The following is a 23,091-nucleotide window of genomic DNA, read 5'->3' as shown; positions in this document are numbered from 1 at the left end:
ACTGTGTCTTAAAGTACATTACAAGTTTATTTGTAATTTCAGACAAGAATTAAATTCCGTGCATTGTCTGGCTGCCATCCGAAGGGGGAAAAAAAACGTAGTCAGATGCTTTTTCTGATCTGCCCATGTAAGTCTGACTCAGAACCAAAGTATACAGTAAATGCTAATTAGAGTAGTATCATTTACATTTAAAACAGCTACATAATCGGAGAATGGCATAAATTTTTAAAATATTAGAAGTCATTTTGGGGTACTTCATGTTGTAATTCTATTCAGCTGCTGAAAATTTCCTGTCTCTGTTCTATGGTAGCTAGACAGCAGCCATGAAAAATAGCAGCTATTTCCTTACATGCTGAGCAAATCTTTCCTTAACTGTTCTTGGTTTTAAACTGTTCTTGTCTGATTCAGCTTCTGAAATTATTTTTCCCTTCTTGAAGCTTTCTCTATAGTTTAAAAAGAAACATTTTGGAGGAGTCATTTGAATAAGGTGGACTATAGTTTTGTACTTTATGAAACATTTCATAAAATTGGATAATCCTTTCCTTTTCCACAGCTTTGTGTGTGTGTGTTGAGAAAGATCTTTGAGCAGCTTTGCTCTATAGAAAGTCAAGACTTACTGATCTAGTCAATGATTTTTACTGATGTCGAATTTATTCTCTGCTGAGAATAGTGCAAGAGTTTGTTACTATTTTCCAATAATAAAGTCAACTTATTGTTAAATTCTAACTAAAAATAAAGTGGTAGGGTTCAAGGAAATCTTCTGCTAATTGCAGTCATAGCATTTTTTCCCCTTAAYTAGTCATGATAACTTATTATTTAATATACTACCCTAATTAAAGAGTGTCTCACCCAAATTTAGAGATGACTTTCAAATTTGTTGTTTACGTCAGTCTTCTATATCCATTCCTGATTTTTCAGGTAGGCTAAGCACCTGAAAGACAAGTCACTGCTTAAATATACTTCTGAGAGCCTAAGCTTTGACATCTGTTTCTCTAGCTCCTTCTCCTAAATTTAGTTTTGAGCTTACTTCTGGTGTTATTACCCAGCCTGTTTGGGACAGAGTAATTCTTGTGTGTGCCTGTTTCTCAGTATTCCTGCCCAGTTTGGTCACAAGTGTACTCACAGCTATGCGGGAAGCATGTAAGGGACTGAAACAATTGAGACAAAGGATCTCTTGTTCAGTGTGGGCCAAAGTTCTGACATATTGCATCACCTTCTTCATTCCCTTCCAATTTTCTGCCTGATCTCAGGGTAGTCCATGCAAAAACTGTAATTTCATTTATAAGTAGTTCTGTTACGATTAGTTTTTGGTAGGTTTTTTTTCTTCTCGAGTTCAATTGCTTGGGTAGGTTCTTCTGGAGTTAGAGGAGCATTAGTGCTGGCACAAGGGAGGAGGCAAATGCCTATCTGAAAGGCAGGATTGCAGCTGCACCAATTCACATCAAGTGAAATTGTCAYTGTCTACAACTGAAGCTGTATGTGGTGATGCTATGAAAGACAGGAGAGATCATGACAGAGTCCCTTGTCCCTTCCTTCAAGACAGGACTAACTACATTTGAAACGTTTGCCTAATCCATCCTAAAAATCTACAATACTACAGATCACAATTCTCCAAAACAGTCTGTTCCAACATTCAAGTTATCTTTTACTCTTGTGTGGTAAGGCACTCTGATGAAGACAAAAGTGGGGTTTCAAAGACTCAGATTTCTTATGTAAAGGCTACATCATAACTAGCTGCTGAAAAGCTAACTAGCATTCGGTGGAGGCTATATGTATAAAAGTTATACTTACAGGATCTGGGGAGGGAAAAAAGGCATAGATGACCTGATGACTAATCCACTCTTGCTTTGAGGCTGTTGTTTTGGCAGCGTGCCTTTATTCTACAAACTTTAATATGGTTGATTATAGACTCATGTCCTATTGGGCTAGACACTTCCCAGTTCGTTGTGACCTAGAAATTGCCAGTAACCTATGGACAGCAGGTAAACAAATCATGCCATAAGCTTTAGTGCTTACTCAACTTTTTGACCAGAGTAGTCCTATGTCTTGTGTCTCAAAAGTCTTTTTTGAGAGTGTTCTTGTTAGTTAAGAAAATCATATCTATTGTCTTTCTTCATTATGCACTTTTGCTGGAAAGTTTGCACAGAAATTTTGAGTTGGTTAGAAGAAAAATGTATTATAGTTGTTCTTCTGTTGAAATAGAAAAAGGAGGGTGAGTAGAGGAGATTAAGCTGTTAAAATAAAGTATTACAGCTGTTGTGAAGTTGATAATGTTTCATACAAGTTTCCTATCCTAGTAATTGTTTTGTTGATTGCAAGAGGAAGGTTATTGCTTCCTTCTTATGAATTTGAGAATAATCACTRTATCTCTTTGGTCTTTTTTCTTTGTAACTTGGACTGAATTCTGGTTCTTTCACATCTTCCAACATAGTTTTCAATTTTTAAACCTCTTGCTTCTATTGTTATCGCTTGATGATCACCAGCTTGTCCCTGTATTTCCTGAAGTACTGTGGTCAGAACTGGATACAAATGCTCCAGCTGAGGCTTTGCTTAATGCTTTAGAGCAGCTTTACCTTGACTGTCTGTTTTAGCTAGTTTTTGAGTGCGATGTGAGATGTTGCTTAAAGCTTTACTGAGGCCTCATTACTGCTTCCAGTGCAGATCCCTTAGCCACTCCACATGCTTAATTGCTAGATGAAGAAAAACAGCTTTGTTGAACTTGATTTGCTCTCATCTAATCCATGTGTTTCTTACCTATCGATTTGWCATTTGATCTGTCAACAGCAAGAATATGTACAAGTTGTAGCCCATAACTTGTGAACTGAAGTTAGGTTGAACTGTCACTGTTTTCTAAGTCATTCTCTTCCATGTTAAAGGTGGCCTTGGTGCTTGTCCTTCGTTTTCTTCTGAGACGTTATATTATGGAACATCCTAGATGTGCTGTTGGGGTCAATTTCTAATGTCTCAGAGGGCTTCAGCTGTTGTTTGAAAATTCCCATGGTGTCTGTAGCCTAAGTACTTATCAGAGCTGCTGATCATTTGAAGTTGTTTAATGTGAACTCTGAAGCAAAGGTGTACTGGGTGTTTGAAATCCAGACATAACTGCTGTCTGACTCTCCACATCTGCCCTGTGTAGTGCCTTTTCCTTTGTTTAAAAGAATATTGTCTTGCTGTCTGTTCTTATGTGTGACTGTCTTCATCTATGCTCCTCTTCTGTTGTTGCTATATGTTCACTCTGTGCTTTTTATAGTTATCCTTAGCCGTTTGACCTATTTGCTGCTTCCTGTACAATTCTTTCTGGAGTTCTGGTTCACTAAAGATCTTGGTTTAATTAAATTCCTTCCTCCTGGCAATTTAAGTTTGTTTGCACCTTTCTGTCTTTTCTTTAGAAAGTAGCACTTCTCCTGAGCTCCTTTCTCTCATGTGTGAGACTTCACTCCCATTGGACCTTACCTACCAGTTATCTAAGTGCTTCTGCTTGCCTGGATTTCCCTCCAAAAATCATGGTTGCAATGTGTCATGTGATCCCTGTCTCTCAATTTTCCATGTTCAGACAGAGTCAAATGTAGAAAAATTTTCCATTTGTTTTTTTTTCACTTGCCTATCCAACAGTTTTTCCTAACACAGTGCAGCAATTTGTCAGACAGTTTGCATTGTGCGGTAATGTTATCTCAAAGTCCTGTGTCTGCTATGTGTTAGAAGCATCAGGACCACTGTCATATTAAAATTGCAAAAGTAGTAGAAGCTGTGGTTCTGGATGTGAGGTGTCTCCTACCCTTGCCCTTTCCTATAATGCCACAGCAACTTCTGTTTTCTTCTGTTGTGTAGTTTTATACAGCATGAGGGCATTTCTTTTTCTCATTTCTTTCAAAGAAGATCAGGACCTCATCTTACGATTTTTATTAATTTGTTAACCCCTATAGGCTTTTACAGAAAGGCTGCTGATCTCTTGGAAGCTACTGTTGTCGGCATATGAAATCACAATTACGAAACTAGAAGAATGAACTAGGAATTCTCCTTTGGACTTGTACAGTRTAGCTTTCTATTTTGTATGCTTTTCAGTCTCTTACCAAAAAAAAAAAATAAAATAATGAGGCCTTTTCACTTTATAAAAGGAGGTCCTGTTAGTAATTTCTGCAAAGTACACAATGTGACGTCAGTCATGTCAGGGATCAAATGTTTGTTCTTTCTGATTGCTAGTCTAGGACCAGTGATTTGGAAAAGTCCCATAGTAGTTAGGAGCACAAGTGTGCATGTATTCTTCCTACCAGACTTTCAAGTTATCCATAAGATGTAAAATTTCAAAAATAYGTGAATTACAAATGGAAAGGGATGGTTTTTGCTGGAGGAGCGCTATTTGCTGTGTTTCCAAGAATTCGTAAACTTTACTTCCTGTAATGAAAAAGCAACTTTATTTCCATTGTAGAAAGCAAGTATACATCTGAAAAAAAAATTACAGCACTTATTTTCAAAACAAAGGATGTGATCATTTTGTACATGCAGAAAACAGTATGCAGCTAGAACTTGTAATACTGTGATGGCTGTTTCTGTGACTTGCATATTATAGCTGTAAGTTAGTCTGTTTCACATCAGAGAGTAGCCTAAAGCACTAATGGCATTTCCTCGAATGGGACAGAAATTTTGTATTTGTAAACTTAGATGGAGGTGAAATTTACTGACGTTCTTCTATCCTTTATGTGCTTTTCCTTTCTGAAGGCTAAGAAAGAGTAATAGATGATCTGGCACTTCTTGCTGTAAGACAAAGCATTAAAACATAAACATGTATAATTCTGAAGTTATAATTACTCCCTCTGATAAATTAATTATCAAGTTCAGTTTGCAAACTAAGAAAAGACTGGTCCTCCTGTTACTACATCTTAGACTTTCATTTGAATACATTACTGCCCCCTTCAGAATAGGGATCTTTGAAGGGATCAAACAGCCCCAAAATCATAGCACTGTACTTACTTTAGTTACTGAGAGCTTAAAAGATCTGGCAAGACACAAACTAAGCTAAAGTGAAGGTGATGTGAACGACTGAAGTGATTTAGAGGAGATGAAAAGCAGCTTYGTGATGCCTGTGCTTGTGTCTCTGTATAGTTCAAAAGTGGCTGTTGTGCTGTCCTGTCGTTACCATGAAGACAAGACTGTGAAGAAAAAAAATAAAAAAGCTCTTTTTCATTTTGTTTCAGACTTGAAATTCATTACTGTTAGTATACTATTTACAGTTTGCGTGAAACTGGCCAAAATGAGCTGGGATGTAGGGATGTCATAGGAATAATTCATTTTTTACTGGGCACAACAAGCTATGCAATTTCTCATATGCACTTTTTTTTTTAACTCAGTGAAGCTGTTACATCTGAAGTTGTATCCTAATATTAATTATTGAAAACTGGAAAAGGTTAGTCTTTCTAATGAAACAGCCTTTACAGTTTTCTCACTAATTTCTCACTCACCCAGCGAGTTTGACTTTCAGTCACACTTTCAACTTCCATAATCAGCTTGGGAAAAAGAAAGGAAAAAAAATAATAAAAAAAAGACAAGAAAAGGCAGGGGGAGGTTGCCAAGATAACAGGCCTTACCACTCAGTACAGTTCATACGACATGTTTTCTCTGCCAGATTTTTGGCAGGATAAACTAGCGGTGCCTCCTGTGCAGCAACAAGCCCTTGGGGTTGGTGTTTGKAAGGAGGTGGCACTCCAGGAGGAAGGTGCTGCCGGCGCTTCTGGACACGCAGCAGCTGGCGGGGGACCGGAGCCGTTGCGGAGGGATCTCCGCAAGCCGACCGCCCCGAGGACGTTGCYGAGCTTCCAGGTTCTCGGACTGAAGCCCCAAAACTGAAAATTCATGAAGATCAAGGGGGAAAGAAAAAGCTTTTCCAGGACTTCTAAYGATTGTCCTGTCCTTCACAATACCTAAGCGTTTTCATTTCATTCTCAGGATATGTTGACCTAAAACGTTTAGGTTTTGCTCCTTGAGTATATCAGGTATATGGTCATAGGGATGTGTTTGACCTTAGGTGACTGCATGGTTTCTGCTGTCAAGAACTGTTTCACAAACTAATGTCTGGGATACTTACAAAGAAAAGATGTGAACTCAATGTGTATTTTCATATAATTAAGTAGCCAAATAAATTACTTTGATTTTTACTTAAGTTCTATATGGCTTTCCCAAGGAAACAAGATGTATGCAGGCAAGTTTTGTGTGTGTCAGAGGATGTTTTTTGTGTCCTGAGTCTCTTCCTTGGCAAATAATCTTCTAAATAATCCTACTATTCAAATTTTCCTGGAGAAGGAAAAGGAGATCTATCAGCCAGTGTCAACAAGATTTGACAGTAGTCTAGAATTTCAGCAAATCTAGTGGGAAAAAATAGGCAAGTAGAGAAGACCTCTAATTGGGAAAACTGTTACTGATGATAATTCCATAGTAAGTGGCAGAGAATCCACACAGGAAGGAGGTTATAAATGCATCATATGTGGGGAAAGTTTGGTCAGTGCCTAAGATGTGAGCTCTAGTCTTGACTGCCATAAAACCTGAATAGGCAGGAGAGCTAGCTTCGTTATTGCCTTTGCTCTTCAACTACTGTTTTATACTTTTGTGGCATGATGATAATATTATCATCTTATTAGTCATTTCTTTGAAATCCTTTTTGTCCAGGAACTACTATCTCCTAAAACTTTCATGTTGCAACAATGATTCTTAGTGGATGCCTATCACTGTAGTAGAGAAGTAATGAATTAAAAAGCTGCTGGAAGTTGGCTCTCTTAAGCTTGTTGTCTGATTGATGAACCTTACCTTGGAAGAGTTTGGTAAAGGAGGATAAATTAAGGATGGAAAAGATTGGAAAGAGGGAAATGTGATATGAGGGAGCAGGAGTGAAATCTTATGCTATTTACTCTGTTTGCTGGGAAGGTGAGAAGGACAATACAATCCAATTCATGTTTTCAGTGAGGGAGCAAATATTTGAGATAACTATAAAGTAAGAATTTTTTCATTATTGAATTGAATAAATTTTATTGGATTTCTTCCATTGTGGAGCATTTTTGGTTTGGAAGTTTCTTGCCTTTCTATATCACTGCATAAGAAATTTTTCTAGTTTTACGTTGGGGCTGAAGTTAGGCACTTTGTCTCTCAAGAGGCTTGATGGAAGTGTATCACTATAGATTTGAAAGTCTTTTTAGTGAATTGAGGGGCTGACTTGCACAGCTACTACAACAAAAAAAAATTGTTACTGTGCAAATTTTACCAGTAAAAGTGAATTTTGCAATAAGTAATTTTTATAGTTGTCTTAAAAGATGCTATTTTAAAGTCACATTAGCAGGAGTGACAAAGGCTACCAAAGAGTTTAACTGTGATAATAATGACTCTTTCTAATGGAAGACATTACAAATTCTACTTTGTAATTAGAAGTACTGTTTATGACATTTTTGCAAGTGGTTCTGACAAGTTGCCTTTGTCAAGAATACCATCTTTGGTTGAGAGATTACAGTTATTTAGAGCAGATATTAGTATGATCATCTACACTTATGTCTGGTGCTAACTTAGTATGTTTGATGTGAATTTATTATGAAATTATATATGCTTTTCCAAGGAGGCAGCTGCTCCATTTCTGGTATTTTGTATCTTCTGCAGAGATAGAGCTTTATGAGTGTCTATCTTTAATAAATACCTTACCAGAAATGCACAAAAGTATGAGAACCATATTTTGACATTAATTCCAGAATTTTATGTACCATCCTAATGCATTCGTTAGAAAAGTCTTCCAAGTGTTTCTTGAAAACCCAGTTGTGTCTTCTTCAGACTCTTAAACATGCAAAATCTGTCTGCGCCAAACAGTCTACAGGTATTTATGTCTTACCAGACATAAAGAGGCATAATTGTTTCTTGTATTCTCCTTTACCTCTCGCTGTGCTCACCGGGAAATTTAAAGGGTCATTTTGTTTCCCTTTTTTATTCCTCATATTCAAAATGAGAGATGAAAAGATAGCAATAGTTTTTCGCTCAGATGAGATTTCCCCTTCTGAGTGAGTTTACTAGTGCAGGAAACTTAGCAGTACACACCAGAGGTGAATGTCTCTCTCAAAAGCTAGGAGAAAAATACACATCTTAATTATTAGCCAGGACATGATAGTAATTGTAGCGAGAAATTTGGAATGTGATTCCTAAGCAGTGTATTTTGTGTGTGTGTGTGTTTATCTTTTAAAAATGATCAGAAGATGGGGCGAAATGTGTTCTTCAAGTGGGAGAATGTTTTCTTGATAACAGAAAGAGGGCAGAACCAGTTTTTGGTTGACTGAGTTTGCATATTAGGCCCATAAAAATGTATTTGTAGTGTTTGTCATGGCGGCCTACTTCTGTTGAAGTTGGTAGGAATTCTGATGTTCACAGGAAGTTGAGCTAAGAGACCATTAGAGTAATAACAGTAGTGCTGTAACTCAGAAATTAAGGTTATGTAAAAGCAGGTACTTACTTATAAGCTAGCAATATGGATGCCTTCTGTTTTCAATAAAAGATGAATTTCTGAAGTGCAAGAAGTATGCAATTACAAATTCAAGGAAAAAAAAGAAAAGCTGGATAGGAAGCTCATGCTTGCCCACTATCACAGTAAATATCATACTCATTTTGTTCTCAAAAGTCCAGCTGTGTGGTGGGTAAAGCAGACTTGCAGCTTGAGTGAAGTTAGGAAGTGTAGAATTTGACACTTGCAGTGAGAAGCTAACTCATAATACACATTTTCATTTACAGCAGTTGTATTAATCTGCACTTAGGACAGCGTATAATGATACTTGGAGTTCAAGGCTTTAAACTGGTATCTCAGGAACTGAACGCGTCACACTAGCTTTGTCTGCAGATAGACCCAAGACCAGGTTGCCGGTTCTTCAAGAGGATTCTGGAAATATGTTCTTATATTTTCACAGTACTTTATTGTATTATCACCAGCTGGGGTCTGTTCCTGAGAAGCTAAACAAGACATCTTTATAGTCCAGTCTCTCGTTGAATACCTACAGTATTTTGAAAATGTTTTCCTCCCCCAACTCCCAGCCTTGCCTTGTTGTGAGCCTGTCCTCTGTCAGGSACATGCGGACCTCCAGTGCGGTAGTTAACGTGGTTTCCCCGCATCGAAACAAATAAACAGTYGTAGCTTACCCTGGAAATAGGTTCCAAGTCTGCAAGTTCTGACTTACCTTGGCACTCCAGACCTTTGCAGAAACGGTAGCTCCTAACACGCGCACTGTAAAGCACGTGAGGAGGCACGCTGTACCAGGCTGCGTTTGCTAGGCAGAAAGTTACCTGCCAGGAGTACGGAAAGGGTGTCAAAGTGAAGGGCTTGAAGGACGTTCAGCACCGCAGCGGTTAAATTAGCACTGTGAATGCTGCTTCTCCAAAGGCTGTGAACTGAAATTGATGAATTCYTGCGTGCCTCTACCAGTGAAATAACTGGCTTGCGTAGGAAAAGCTTACCTTTTCCATGGTGTGTTAATTTGTGCATTCAGTAGTTACTGCAGCTGGGATCTCATAGTCTGCCTCATGTTAGCAACATTACAGGGGCATATTTTCACATGAATTTACTGCTCTTGAATAATTTATCTATATAGGGATAAATAGACTTCTACATCTGGCATTGATGTTTCTTCAGCTAGTGTATTACTGAAAGGAAGTTTCTATACTACTTTCATATTTGGCCTTTGCTGATTAGGACCATATCTTAGGAAGTTTGAGGAGTAGCAGAAAATATTACCATATCTAGGTTTGTTTGCAGGAGGGTGGGGGAGGAAGGGGATGACTTGGGGTTTTGGGAAAGAGCTCTCCCAAGGGGTCAGTCTAATTAAGTAGCCTTTGCACAACTGATGATTAAATTGAAATATAGATTTTTTTTTTTTTTTGAGAAAGTGGTTTCAACCGAAGTGCCTGGTGTTTTTGTACTGATAGTTACAAACAAACTGGGTTTGTTCAATAGTTGCATGAACCTGGGTTCATGTTAACTGTGATATAAAATGTATGAATATAGATAAGTTAAATTGTAGTCAGTATTAAAAGTTTTTTGAACTGAATCATTGTCTTTGCAGGAGCTGGAAGTGCGGGTTGATGGAAATACACACCCAAGTAATGGAATTATTAATTAAGACACATTAATTGCTTGGAGGCTGGAAGGAAGAGCGTAGCTTGCTAAGAGGAAATACTGTTTTGAAATCTTCTATAAAAAGACTTCTGAGAGGTGTTATGGATACTTCTCAGATTACTGGAAAATTAAATTCAGTGAAGGAAGCATTTCTTTTTTTAACAGTTTTTAGTTAGGTGCAAAATGCCACTTTTACTATTAAAAGACAAATGATATCTGTTTTCTTCTAGTGTAGCTGAGAAGTGAAATAGAAGAATAACTGTATCAGTAAGCTTAGAGATGATGTGTGAGATCGGTGGAAGAGCTGATTCCAGAAAGCTGTAAAATAATATCTGAACATTTAATATTCTGTCATATATGTAGTCAACCCGTTTTAACTAGTTAATACCTCACCTTAAGAAGATCACTCGCAAAAATTATACTGTTACAAAGGACTTCCAAAATGAGCTCGTTACCTAAAACTAATCAGCGCTCAGTTCTCCAGATGCTCACTTCTGTCGCTCACCTCTTTTACTTGGGTGGAATTAGAAATATGGACTGTTCCAAGTGAGTGAAGAGTATATGTTTTAGTTATATTTTTATATAACTAAGAACTGAAGATTATATATATTTAGTTATATTTTTTAATTCTTTATAGAAGAGTACCTGTAATTACATGATGCTGCACAACATGTGTGTCTGTTGCTCCATATAAATGTTGTATAATAGGGTTATTAGTGCCATAGGAGTGAAATATCTAGGGCAAAGGCAAATTAGATTGCACTGATTTTATCGTGTGACACTTTGTTTCTAAGTATGTTAAATGTCCTGCTAGTAACCAAGATATTTGAGAAGGCTCTTGAACAGCATCACTTCTAGCTGGATCGTTGCCTGCTTRGGCAAAGAAATAGTATTAAAAGGAATTCTAAAGCTATTCTATGAGATATAAATCTATGATGGTATAATGATAACAGACTCTTTTTTTGAATAGGTCTTGGAAAATATTAACGGCACCAATGAATGGGTTGACCATAGCTCTCAGCTCCAGATGACTTGCCCTGTAGTTCAGAAAGGTATGTATGTATGCCTCCATTACAAAACTGTTGGTAAAATCTGACAATGATTTTTTGGTTCATATAGTTTGCAAGAGGACTGCACTGTTGATACAACTTAAAAGAAAAAAAAAAAAACGGACACAGAAAATAAAAATTCACTGAGTTCCAGTCAATGTAATTCACTGAGTTCCAGTCAATGTTACATCTAGTCAGCTTGCCAGACTTTACCTTTCTTGTATAGCAGTGTGTCTAGGAGCTCCCGTTTTCACTTGCCAATGTATAACATCTAATAAAAAAATAATTGTACTTCTCTAAAGAGTTTGCAGGTCAAGTAATTTAGAAGCTAAGAAAAGTTCTTTAAAAGGTGGTTTAAATATGAACAGTGGCAGAGGTGATTTGAAAGTTGGTGGAGTACCCATAAAGAAAAGGTGTTGAGAAATGGTAGCTTGACCTTTAACTTGTTACTGCTGATCTTTGCGTTAGTTTTCCCTTAATAATCCAAATTAGTGAACAAAATTCMCTAATGGAGCCAACAGGGCAGATGTTGCATGCACCGCGAGCGGCCTAGCGCAGYGACTGCCAGCTGGTGGCAGAGGAACGTGCTGAGGCAGCAACAGTGGCTGCTCTTAATCCTGCCTCCATGAGGGAGCTGAGGAGACACAGGCAGACCTAGTGCTTGGGCTGCTGCTCCTGGTAGCTGATAACCTGCTGGTGGGGGGAAGCAGCGGTTGCTGCATCTCAGGGGCGGTCTAGTGGTGATGGCAGCAGGGCTGAGAGAAGTCAGATGAGTCAGGAGTACGTGYGGCTGGATGGTGAGGAGGTACTTTAGGGCATCAGCTTCTGGGGAAGTGAGGGTTTGCATTGGGGATGGCCATAGAGTAGACATTAGGTGTAAGATCAGTGCTTATAGCAAAAGTCTTTACCTTTTTGGTAAAGAAAAAGTGAAGCTGGAGGGGTGGTTCCTTCTGAATGTGTTGGTGGCCTGCACAGGGCTGGGATATTGGTGCTGATAGCATCAGCCAACAGACTAAGTCTGGGCCCCCAAACGGGGGTTGAGATGTTATACAGAAGTGGATAAAGGTAGCAGAGCAGGAACTATCAGGAGCAAAGAATGTGTATGTGCTTGAAAACATGTTGCTTGCTCAAAGAAATAAATGTGTAAAATATTCTAAGATAGATAATAGCTGGACTAGCAATGACTTCAGTAAGTCAGATAAGTGATTTTTGGATACAGTAAGAGAATAGGACATGTCAGAGCAGTTGCAAATTGCTCCTACAAAGGAGAAACAGCTTACTTTAATAATAATTTAAAAAAAACTTCGGCTTCTCTGGACATTGTTTTAATTAAAGTGATCTAAAAAGAAGAAAACTAAGGATAACTTCACTATAAGAGCATCACTATGAAGTGTGACTGATCTTGGTGGCTTGCTGTCCTTGGAAGTGTCTGAATTTAGCAAAAAATGGCTAATAAATTATATATTCTGAACACTTGTTTTTCTAAAGTAAATACTTTCTTTGTAACCTAAACTTGTGTTGTTAGATGTCGTCTGTTACTGAAAATGGAGATACTTCTGCCAGAAAGACAAATGAAGAGAAAACTTATAAAAAGGTAAGACCTGTAAACCTTTTTCTATATCTTTTTCCCCTCACATTGGATGATTGAAACCTACTGTAAGTGAAATGTACTTCAGAACTGACTAAATACAGAAATGAACAAAAGAGATACCATGATTCAGCTGGAAGTATTTTATTCCTCCTGTGAAATCATAAGACATTTCTGCAGGGCTGACTAATTGAAAGCTAGTTCAATACAACTTCTTTAAAATATGCACCCTTGCTACATTGTGGAAAATGCTTCGCTCCTAGCAACAGAGCTGGCATCTCTGGGCATAAACTTGTCAGTGCCATTCTGACACAGTTGTCGGAAATCTGGTACAGTAAGTTCTCAGATATTTTGCATGTTTATACTCTGTTTCTGGACTACAAATTTACCCTATATTCTCCTCAGTACTTTGTCAAAGGTGCACTGTGTGTGTGCTTTTTAGGGATTTTTTTTTTCTTTAAGAAATATTGTTTGGTAGGTAACATTTAACGTAGTAACAGATTTTTGGGAGCAGCGTTATTTAGGTCCACCTGGCAGTGGAGATACCACCAGGGAGACACATGCATGCACACCCACCATCTCACCGAAGAGGTGATTTTCTTTTGGTAATAATACAAGATGTAACACAGATCCGTGTGGTCCCACAGGATATAATAGGTTAAGGTTTTTCAGTTCTGAGTGTTATTTACTGCACTGCTAATGAAGTCAAGGGGAGTAATAAGCTACCTCTTTTCTCAGTCCTTTTGTTGATAGCCATGTTGTCAGCATCCGGGTTGCCTTGAAGTTACAGCTGCTTTTCTCAGAAATAACTTTAATATTTTAAAGTCAAAATTGTTCTTGAAAAAAAGGTATCAGAAAGGAGCAAAGCTCAGTGTGCGGAAAAGACACACATACAGTTGTATGTTGCTGGACAAATGAGACAAATCTAGGTTGTCCCTCCCCAGGTGAGCTTCCATTCCCCTGTCACCTACATGCCCTTCTCTGTTCCTGTCCTACTCTTAAATTCACAATATTCCAGAGGAAGCCTTGTAAAACCATTTTATTGTGGCACCAATTCATCTATATCTTTACTAGAAATATGTCTCTGACAAGGCCAAGCAAGCGCAGCCACGTCACACTGGGAGGTCTGTCAGCTTGTGATCACATCCAAACTCTGTGCTTTCCCCTGAGCTTCTAGTTTTGTGTACTTGCCTTTTATGTCAATGAATTTAATTTTTTTTTTCATATGTTCACATCCCCAAGTGCTCTCTGTTTGAAATGCTGTGTAGGAGATGCACCATAGCACACTGTTACCAGCAAATTTTATCATTAAGCTTCTGCTTTTTCTGCTGATATTGTTAATAATAAAAAAAGACAACTTTGGCCCCATGATATGTCTATGAAGAACGTCACTGGCAGCATGCCTTTGCTTGATGCTTTGCATTTTAACAGGATATCTCCTGTGAAGTCAAGCACCTTACATAACTTGCAGTTTCTGTTCATACCGTCTCTAGATTTTCCAGGTAACATTATTTCGTGTTTTTTGCTGAAGTCCAGACAAACTAGCTGCATTTAGCTAGAAAATTAGTTATGAGGTGAACCTGTCATAACCTGTCTTTAACAGAGGCGTTTTGTACCATTTCCATTTAATTGTAGGTTTTGGTAACTTTCCCTACAAGATCTTACTTAAAGTCTTGTTCACACTTAAGATCAGACCCATCTATTTATCTCTTGTTGTTCACAATCACTTTTCTTCCCTGTTTGACACAGGTATTACATTTTTATTTCTCCAGTCATGTATTATTGCAGTTTGTTTTTTTGGCTGGAGAATACTGCAGCTCTGTCCTGTGACTTCCTGTGTCACTTCCTTGAGAAACCTGGGGTGGGGAAGAGCTTTATTTCCTCAGCTGATGCCTGTTCAGCTGCTGGGGCAGTTCCTGTTCCCATCCTACCATGCCCTTGATCCCAGTGGAAACACTTAGACAAGGCACTCAAGTAGTTCAGGAGCCAGTCTGTACTTGCTAACCCACACTCATTGCTTAGAGGGCTCACTAACCCCCCTCCCCCTTTTTTTTCATTTATACCTGATAAAGGTGAAGAAGCTTGTACTGTTTACCTTATAACAGGCAAAGGGCAGTATCTTACCTTGACTTGTGCCAGTTCTGCACATCTCTGCTTTTTCTCTGCTCTCTTTGACCTCTARTGTGTAGCTCAAGGGCAGTGATATTTCAGTTGCTGTTAAGATGGGACAGAGTAATCTCATTAAGGAGAGTCTGACAGGGCACCTGTGACAACAGTACATGTCTTGGTGACCTGCAGTGTTTCTACTAGTCCTGTGTTCTGAAGATGTTCACTAGCTGGTCCGGTAGCCAAAGAAATTGCATCATGATGTATGGACATTGAAGAGCTCAGCAGAGCAATACTGCAACTGGAGGCAGAATGAGTAATTAACATGTTCTCCAGAAGTATATACATTAGTGTTTTGTAACTTCATATTTTAGGTGGATGATGCAAGGGATGTCTTGTGTTAATATAAGGAAATAATCTTCCTGCAATACCCTGACAGTTTCAATCTCTCTTCTAAAGCAAAGAGGCTAGCAAAAGCAGAGTGAATGCCATCCTCCTGTCTCCTGTTGTGGAACCTGCTGGTCCTGTGGTGGGACTCGGTAACAGTAACCCAGTCATGAGCAAAGCTGTAACTCAGGAGTGGCACCCCTGAGCTCTGTGGTTTGGTCTTGACTGTAAAATCCTTTTCTGGGGCTCTTTCTTGTCTCTCAGAGCAGATGCCCCAAAGTGGTATTTTGGCCTCTTTGTTTCGGTGACTGCAAAGAGGCGTGCCGATTAGAAATCTTAAGTGGCTCTGTGGCAAAAATTACATGATATTCAGATGCGTGCTGGAATGTCTATAATGTCAAAACTAAAATTAAATTTCTRGAGTAAGTCATGCACTGGTATTGCCCTGCTGAAGGGCTATGTTTTCTTCATGCCTGAGGAAAAAATTCCAAGGCATTCCTCRAACTCTGATTTCAAAAACAAAATAATAGCTAGTGTCTCAATTTTACATTTTGCTTAATTGTACGTTGTATCCTGTCATCTCCATAAGAACATGTAGAGGTTATGTTTGTGCAGCATTAGTCATATGGATAAAGCACATGCACAAGTGGAAAGTGATGAATGGAAAATACATCTGTTTTTGATGTAAAATCACAACCCATAAGACAAAATGAAGTGATATAAGTGTCTTGGCTTCAGAAGCATTTTCTGTGTGCCAGATCTGAAAATGAGTCTACTAATCAGTATATATTAAACAATATGCTGTAGTTACTTGATCTGAGAATGTAAAATCCCTTAACAACTGTGAACAGTAAGGAAAGCTGGAGGAAAATCAGAAAGTAATTGCAAATACTTGACACTTTTGTTTAGATCTRTTTTATGTAAGTTTGAAAAATTAGTATTTTATCTTGGAGATAAAGGTGGGTTTATGGACTGTAAATGAAACTGCTTGCCTTAGTGCAATACAATCTGTCCCACTGATACAAAGATGAATAATGGCTTGCTGAAATCACTTGTTCTCTGATGAAAATGGGTTTGTAGTGGCTGTTTGAGGAAAAACATTCTTCCGCTGGGGCAGGCAGAAGAACTTCATGTTCTTTCTCTCTTGGATCACTTGCCCTTTTCATTTTTAAAGTCTGGAGCAGATGCTGTGAGTATAGCTTTGAGGAGCAGCTGAACTGATGTAGTTGAAGTGTAAGGGAGTAAGCTATGCAGCTGCATTTGCAGCAGTTGAGTGCTATGTTGCTAGATGCAGTGACCAGGGGTGTAGAGAGAGACAAAAACCCTTAATCYATTCCCTTTTCTGTTGTTTCCTCCTTGTTTTGTAATTCTGCGCTTTGCATTCTGTTTGCACTGCTGGGGTTTGTGGGTGATGTTCTCATCTAGTGCACCTCATTTCTGAGGACTGGTTAGTGGGGATACATTAATTTGTAGTCCTGTGTCAAGAGGAGGCATTTGAACTGTTCAGTGCTGAAAGTGGATGCTTCTCAAAATGTGATTTCCTTCAAAATGTCCTTTCTGTGTGCATCAGTGTACKTTAGCCTGCTATAATTCTTTATGGCGTAGTTTGGCCTTTAGACAGAACTCTTAGAGGTACCGTTTGCCTGTGCATCCTGCAGGAAAAAGAATGTGTTTATAATGTAAAAGTTTCGTTTCAAACCTACAGTATCTTCACTGTGCGTTAGCAATATGTTCCCAAAAAGCACTGAATTTATGTAGATAAGTAGTTAGAAAGGAGTTTTTTCTCCATGAGGTTGTCTCAGACATCATCCAGGGTAAGACTTCCTGGAATAAAAAGTATTTTGTAGATCTATCAATTATACTCCTGGAACTCTTAAATTCTTCAAAAATTTTCTTCATGGTTCTGTTCAGTTTTGCTAAAACAGAGGTAGGTAACAATCTTAATTCATTGAATCAGTTTTTATTTATTTATTTTTTTACAGTAYTCATATTTTGGTCAACTTCCGTGGCAGAGAAAAAGCAGACTTGTCAGCTGCATTAATATGAACACTTGGAAGCTCCAAAAAAATGTCTTGGATGCTAGAAGCTTGTGAGAGGCCTTGTAAAGTAAAGTAAAAACTAGAACATTCTCAGATACTGTGCACTTCCTGAAATGCCTAATTAAGCCAAGGCAGTGGCATAGCTTCTGCATTGAGTCGTTTTTATCAACTGAGCTATAATATTTTTGTTTTTCTTTTCCTGCCACGGCAATCTGACACAAATGTTCTGCTAGCTTTTAATTGTACAATATTACTTAGTCAAGGTGTCTTTGAGGGATACTGGAACACAAYTTTCTGTAACATTTTTGCTTTAGAAAACCACAGCTTTGCTTAAATATCTTCACTCTTAAATGGTGTTATATAAAGTGAGTCTATAGGCTCTTCAGTGTGGTCTTTCACTGGAAGCATTTTAGTATCTAAGAGCCCTGATGCCTTTTCTCAGTACCTGTAAATTTCATGAAGTGTCTGAGCTTCCAAAGAGTATAGATACCATCTGAAAAAAAATTTAACCGCTTTAAACAAATAATTTGGCTAATGGAACAAGAACTTCATAGATGTGTGTGCAATGCAGCTTTTAAGGTACAAGACTTATAACTCTGAGATCAAAGGGATCTGAAATTTTACAAACTGTGGCCAGCTCTTTGAGGTTTTCTTTTTCCAGAGAGAAGAATTGAGAGGAAAAAAAGGAGCTCTGGATACTTCCTCCATTTGATGCTTGAAATTCTAAGCAAAGGACCTTGGCGAAACAATTCAGTCGGCAGACTGTARCTTCTCTTGAATATCCATCACAATCTTGTCACTCAAATCTGGAGGATACAACAGCCACTTCTTTTAATTTCCTCTCAATATTTTGCAACCTTTGTTTGTGAGAATCATAGTGGTTGCACCTGACTCTGATGCACATGCAACTTCTGCATTGTGATGTTCTCAGGCCACATGGTAACCTCTAATTCTGCTCCCTGGTAAATCAGATTTTGGTAGGCTCCTGCCAATTAATATTGGGATGATGGTAAGACTGAGGCACAGACAGGTCTGTTGGATCATATTAAGCACGTAGAAGAAAATCACACCAAAAAACAAAGCAGATATACAGAGTGGTTGTGTTGTGAAAATCTGCTGCTAGATTATCAAGATCTTTGGTTGTAAATTAAAGGCTGGACTGTGTCTCTTTGTTACGTAGCCAGCGGTTCTTCTGCTTAGCATACTACAAGCGCTTTACGTAGCCTGCTCAGAATTGCATATTGCAACTGTGAGCACTTTGCCCAGGAGCAAATGGAGTTTACCTGAATAAGGGAAATCAGCTACCTGCTGCTAAACCTAAATGTGTATGAGCAATGCTACCTCACTGTTTGTATTGGCTTSTGCCCTGTGTCTAACATCTGCAGGTAGGGAACTTACACTCACACACTTTGAAGTTTCCCTGCTGGAGTTTGTGCTCTACTGGGACCTGCTTTCAGTGGCACTTTGAGTGCATTGCACTTTTGCAAAGACGCTGAAATGATTGGCCTTTATGGCTTTGCTTAGAGCAATGGCTATGGCCAAACTTACAGGAATCAAATCATTTTTCGGAGATAGTGCCAAAAAGCAAAGCAAACCAAAGCCAGAAAAGCATGCAGTCTGCTATGTGCTAATGGAAGTGCTATTGATATGTGTGATGGCACAGCTAATACTGTAGAGCGGCATGCAACGCTGCATTAGCTTGTGGTCAACCATGACTCTAGGACACGGCAAAAAGGAATAGCCCAAGAACAYGGCATAGACCTGTATAATGAACAGCTTTCTTCAGGAGGAGACATACCCTGGGTATTTCTGCTGACCTTTAACCTCTGCTGCTGCGTCTCCACCTTTGCAGCTGACCCTTACTTATCTCAATTTATGGCACTTCCCCTAATTACAGTACCCTGTGAGATAAGATACTTGTCTTCCTGCTGTTTCTGAGTAATAGATTGCCTTATAACAAAAATGTTGGGATAGCTTTTTCATCTGGAGGTCACGGCTGCTGCTTGTGAAGCAAACTAGCAGTGCTGAATAACTTTATTTTGGGGGAAGAAGGAGCAACTTAGTAATAGCCATTCACTCCTGAGCTTCCAGAGGTGAGAGTGATGGGCAGAAGTCGAGCCCCATGAAGCGTGGGTGACTGGTGGGGAGAGGCACTGAAATGCAGGAGTGGTGAAGGAGTACTGCAGCTGGAGTGACCCATAGATGCCAGTTGTGGAGAAACAGGAAGACTGGTTCAGCCACTGAGGCTTTCTAGTAACCCTGATATTATTTCCCTGTCTGTATCCTTTGATATGAAAGGAAACTGACTGCTCAGCCGTGTCAGCTGCAGAGAGTGTGCTGAGGTGGGGAAGTTGCCTCCAGAAGTTTCAGCAACTGCAAGTGGTGTTGTCTCAATGGGACTGTTAGTACCATGCAGAGCTGTAGAGCGAGAAAAAAAGCAGGCAGGAACTGCACGTACATCGTGCATCTAACTAACTGCCTGCTGTTCAAAGAGAGCTCCCTTTAAATGTAGTTTGAAGGGGAAATACTGTTTTCCAGCATGCACTTGCCTCAGGTGGTTTGGCTTAAGGGTTTACGAAATTTATAGAGGCTTAGTTTCTTTTCAGGAGTCTGGAAAAGATAAACTGTGTTTGCATGGGAGTGGTAGTGTGTGTAGATTCCTGGTACTTACGATATCCGATATAAATGAAGAACAAATGCTTACTTGTAGTAGAAAATTCCTAGGACAAGAGTGTGACTCAAATCAATTCTAACCCATGTGACTTGAATCATTTTTGATTAAATGAAGCCCTGTGGCTTTCATTTTTTTTAAATTCAGTGAGAATTCTGCCTGTAGGAAGGCTGCTATATAGAAGATATTTAGACTAGTCCCTTTCTGAAGTGCTGCTGTGTAGTGGTTACATTGATGAGCTCAAAAAGCACATGTATTGAAATTTTTGAAGTGTGTACCATGTGTCTTAATTTAAAAAATGGGTCAAGGAAGGTCTTTCTTCAGGATTTCTTCCCATGCTAGCAGCCTCAGGTTGGAATAATACAATTTAGCAGAAGCTCTTTACACTACCCACTGTGGTTTCAGGTTTTCTTAACAGATTTACAGCCATCTTTGTGCAACTATATATACATATATATATATATATATAGTAAATGTTAAAAAAATCATAGTTTGTTCAAGCTCTGAACAATAAAGAGGGGAGTTATCACTTCTGTCAGCTAAACTTTTCCACTGACTGAGGAGGATGATATTACCTGGTATTTTGTCAGGTAAGAGCGCTGTGAAGCAGATAACCAGTTCATTGATTAGGAGAGACCAAGCAGCAGCACAGGCTGGTGAGCGAAGTAAGAGCAGTGCTCTCCACAGACAGCACCAGAGATAGTTGAACGAACTGCAGCTACTTCACGGTAAGTGTAGCTGCTGGACGCTGTACATCAGGGACGGTTTATCCTCAGATGCCATCTGCTCCCCATCCTTTACAAGAGCTGTGATAATAAGTGATCCCTACTATTTCATTAGGCTAATTTCAAGCGTGGTCTGTTTTACTGATGTTTGTTTATATAACAGTAGTTCAGAAGGTGGAAGAAAGCAAGTATTATCTGCACTTCACAGGCTGATAATGAAGTGAAGTTTCTGAGAGAAAGAGGTTTTTTTTTCTTCATTGCTTTATAGCACATGCAATAAGCCAGGTGTCTGCTGGAAGAGTTGCTATCTTTGTCCCGGAGAGTTTACAAGCTAAGTTTCAGTTACAATAAAATGAGTGATAAACAGATAAACAAGAGCAAAGTTTACACCCATGCAGTCATGTAGCTAGTTCAGTTGTGTGTTTTCTAGATTGGCCACTTCTAAAGTAGGCAAGCACATAAAGCTGAGTTTTCCAGGAGTTACYTGTGGGCAGTACTTAAAGCCTTAGCAAAGAGTAGTTGAGAGATAGAAGAAGAATGGGAAGTAACTTTGTGAATGAGAGTAGAGGAATGAGAGTACGATATATAAATAAAACTAAATGAACAGTGTCCAACACTTTCCTCTTGGTTTATGGTTTGTTTGTTTGTTCTGAAGGAATTGTTTTCTATCAATCCCTTAAAAATATGGGAAACCTGCAAGAAAACTTGTTGAAAACAATAAACCTGTTTGCCATATCTGGAGTTTTTGTTTACTKTGTGCCCAGAACCAATCCCTTACCATCAAATCAATGCCTGGTTAGGTTTGCCAACCATTTACAGGAGAGCAGCAATGACCTTCACACTCTAATGGAAATAATTAGTTGGCAACGTAATGTATTTTCTGGGAACTATAACTACTACATTTTGTCATCCCTATTTTTTTCTACTTTTGTTAAGGACAGTCCTCTTGATAACCCTTTTTGCTAAGTTCAAATCCGTTCTGTAATCCTGTAGCTAACTTGCATGGTGCTAAATAGCTTCATCTCAGTTGAATTTGTTACCTGGAAGCAAACTGCCTTCACAAATGTTATGTGTCTGCCTAACACCTTTCTCATATATGAAGTTTTTAAAAAGTTGAATTTTACAGAACTACCGTGAAATAGAATGTCTGCAGGCAACATAATGTTAAAATCTTTCTTATTAGACTCATGGGATCATGTGCAAAGTTAAATCCTTTCAGATTGGGTATTAAGTTCTCATTTACTTTGTTAGCATGACGTAGGTTGCAAGTCAGCTAGTTAGAGGATTTCAACTTGGAGTAAAAGGAAATGGAGGAATTGTCTGCAGAGAACAGAACAGCAAGTCAGACTCCAGACTATAATCAAAAATTTGGGCAGGCCAGAACTGTAGTAACTTAAAAATAATGGATTATAACAAAGGAATTTTATAGTTTGAGGGAAAAATAACAGCGGGATCACAGTATATCCTACTGTTGTCATTGTTTTTACAATTTACTGATCTGTTTGCTGGAGCACTGGAACACTATTCTCAGCATACATCTTCATAGAAGATGCATTTCATCTTCATGAAATGCAGCGCTTGTCCCTGGGCTGATCTGTGCCCATTAAGTGGGTCGCTGTCTGTAGGTGGAAGTGTCCATACCTGCTTTGAAATACTGGCATCTCAAGAAAATATGTGGAGGGGGTTAGGACAGAATTATGAGAAATGGGCAGGGCCTCAGTGTTTGTGGCTACAGGGACCGTAATATATATTATAGTTACTGATACAGTTTCAGATTCGTGCTTTCCTTCTCAGTAGCTACCTGGTTTGGGGGATAGATGAAAGTCTGTCTTTTCTCTTCTGAAATAACTTCTGTTGAAAACCCGAAGTGGGGAGAAACTGTACTTGATTCTGGTTGCGGCTTAGAGGGTGAATCCAGAGGTCCCTCTATCAAATCAAGGATGTATGTGACGATTTGACACAAAGCACAGATCTGGCATAAATTCGTTGTCCATCTAGTTATGTTCAGAAAAGGGCTACACGTGATTAGAATAGGTAGCCTTTTTACCAATTCAGATTTCTCTTGTTTTCCTGCAGCCAGTAAAAGAACAGCCATAAACCCAGCAAAATTTGTTTTATGTTGTGAGGATGCAGTCTTTGCAGCCAGTTGGTATGCAGGTATTGCTACTCTTGTGAATTAAGGAATTAGCCCAGCTGAACACTCTCAGCCATACAAGCTYCTGGGACAGCTCTTTTGCAGGCCGTGTATATGCTGTTGCTGGACAGTGGGAGGAGTGGTGGGGCATGGCTGACCTTGGGTCCACAGTGTTAGAGCCACTGAATAGTGAAATCTAGTCCGAAAGCAGACACGCGGTAGTTTTAGGGGTTTCCGTCTTCATTAGCTGTACAAAACCCATCAGTGCATCT

General features: G+C 38.9%; 1 protein-coding gene across 1 annotated transcript in view; it reads left to right on the top strand.

Annotated features, from left to right (window-relative positions):
* Window positions 1-23,091, top strand: part of PIP5K1B (phosphatidylinositol-4-phosphate 5-kinase type 1 beta) — a 105,038-nt gene that overhangs the window by 24,717 nt on the left and 57,230 nt on the right. The window contains exons 2-3 of the mRNA XM_085312532.1: window positions 11,091-11,172; window positions 12,695-12,763. Of these exons, the coding sequence (XP_085168658.1) occupies window positions 12,695-12,763 (69 nt within the window). The 5' untranslated portion in view covers window positions 11,091-11,172. The remainder of the gene's footprint in view (window positions 1-11,090; window positions 11,173-12,694; window positions 12,764-23,091) is intronic.

Source organism: Rhea americana, unplaced genomic scaffold, assembly GCF_003343005.1.
Source record: "Rhea americana isolate MKP2758 unplaced genomic scaffold, rheAme1 scaffold_11, whole genome shotgun sequence".
NCBI lineage: Eukaryota > Metazoa > Chordata > Aves > Rheiformes > Rheidae > Rhea > Rhea americana.
This window is presented reverse-complemented; position numbering and strand designations above follow the sequence as displayed.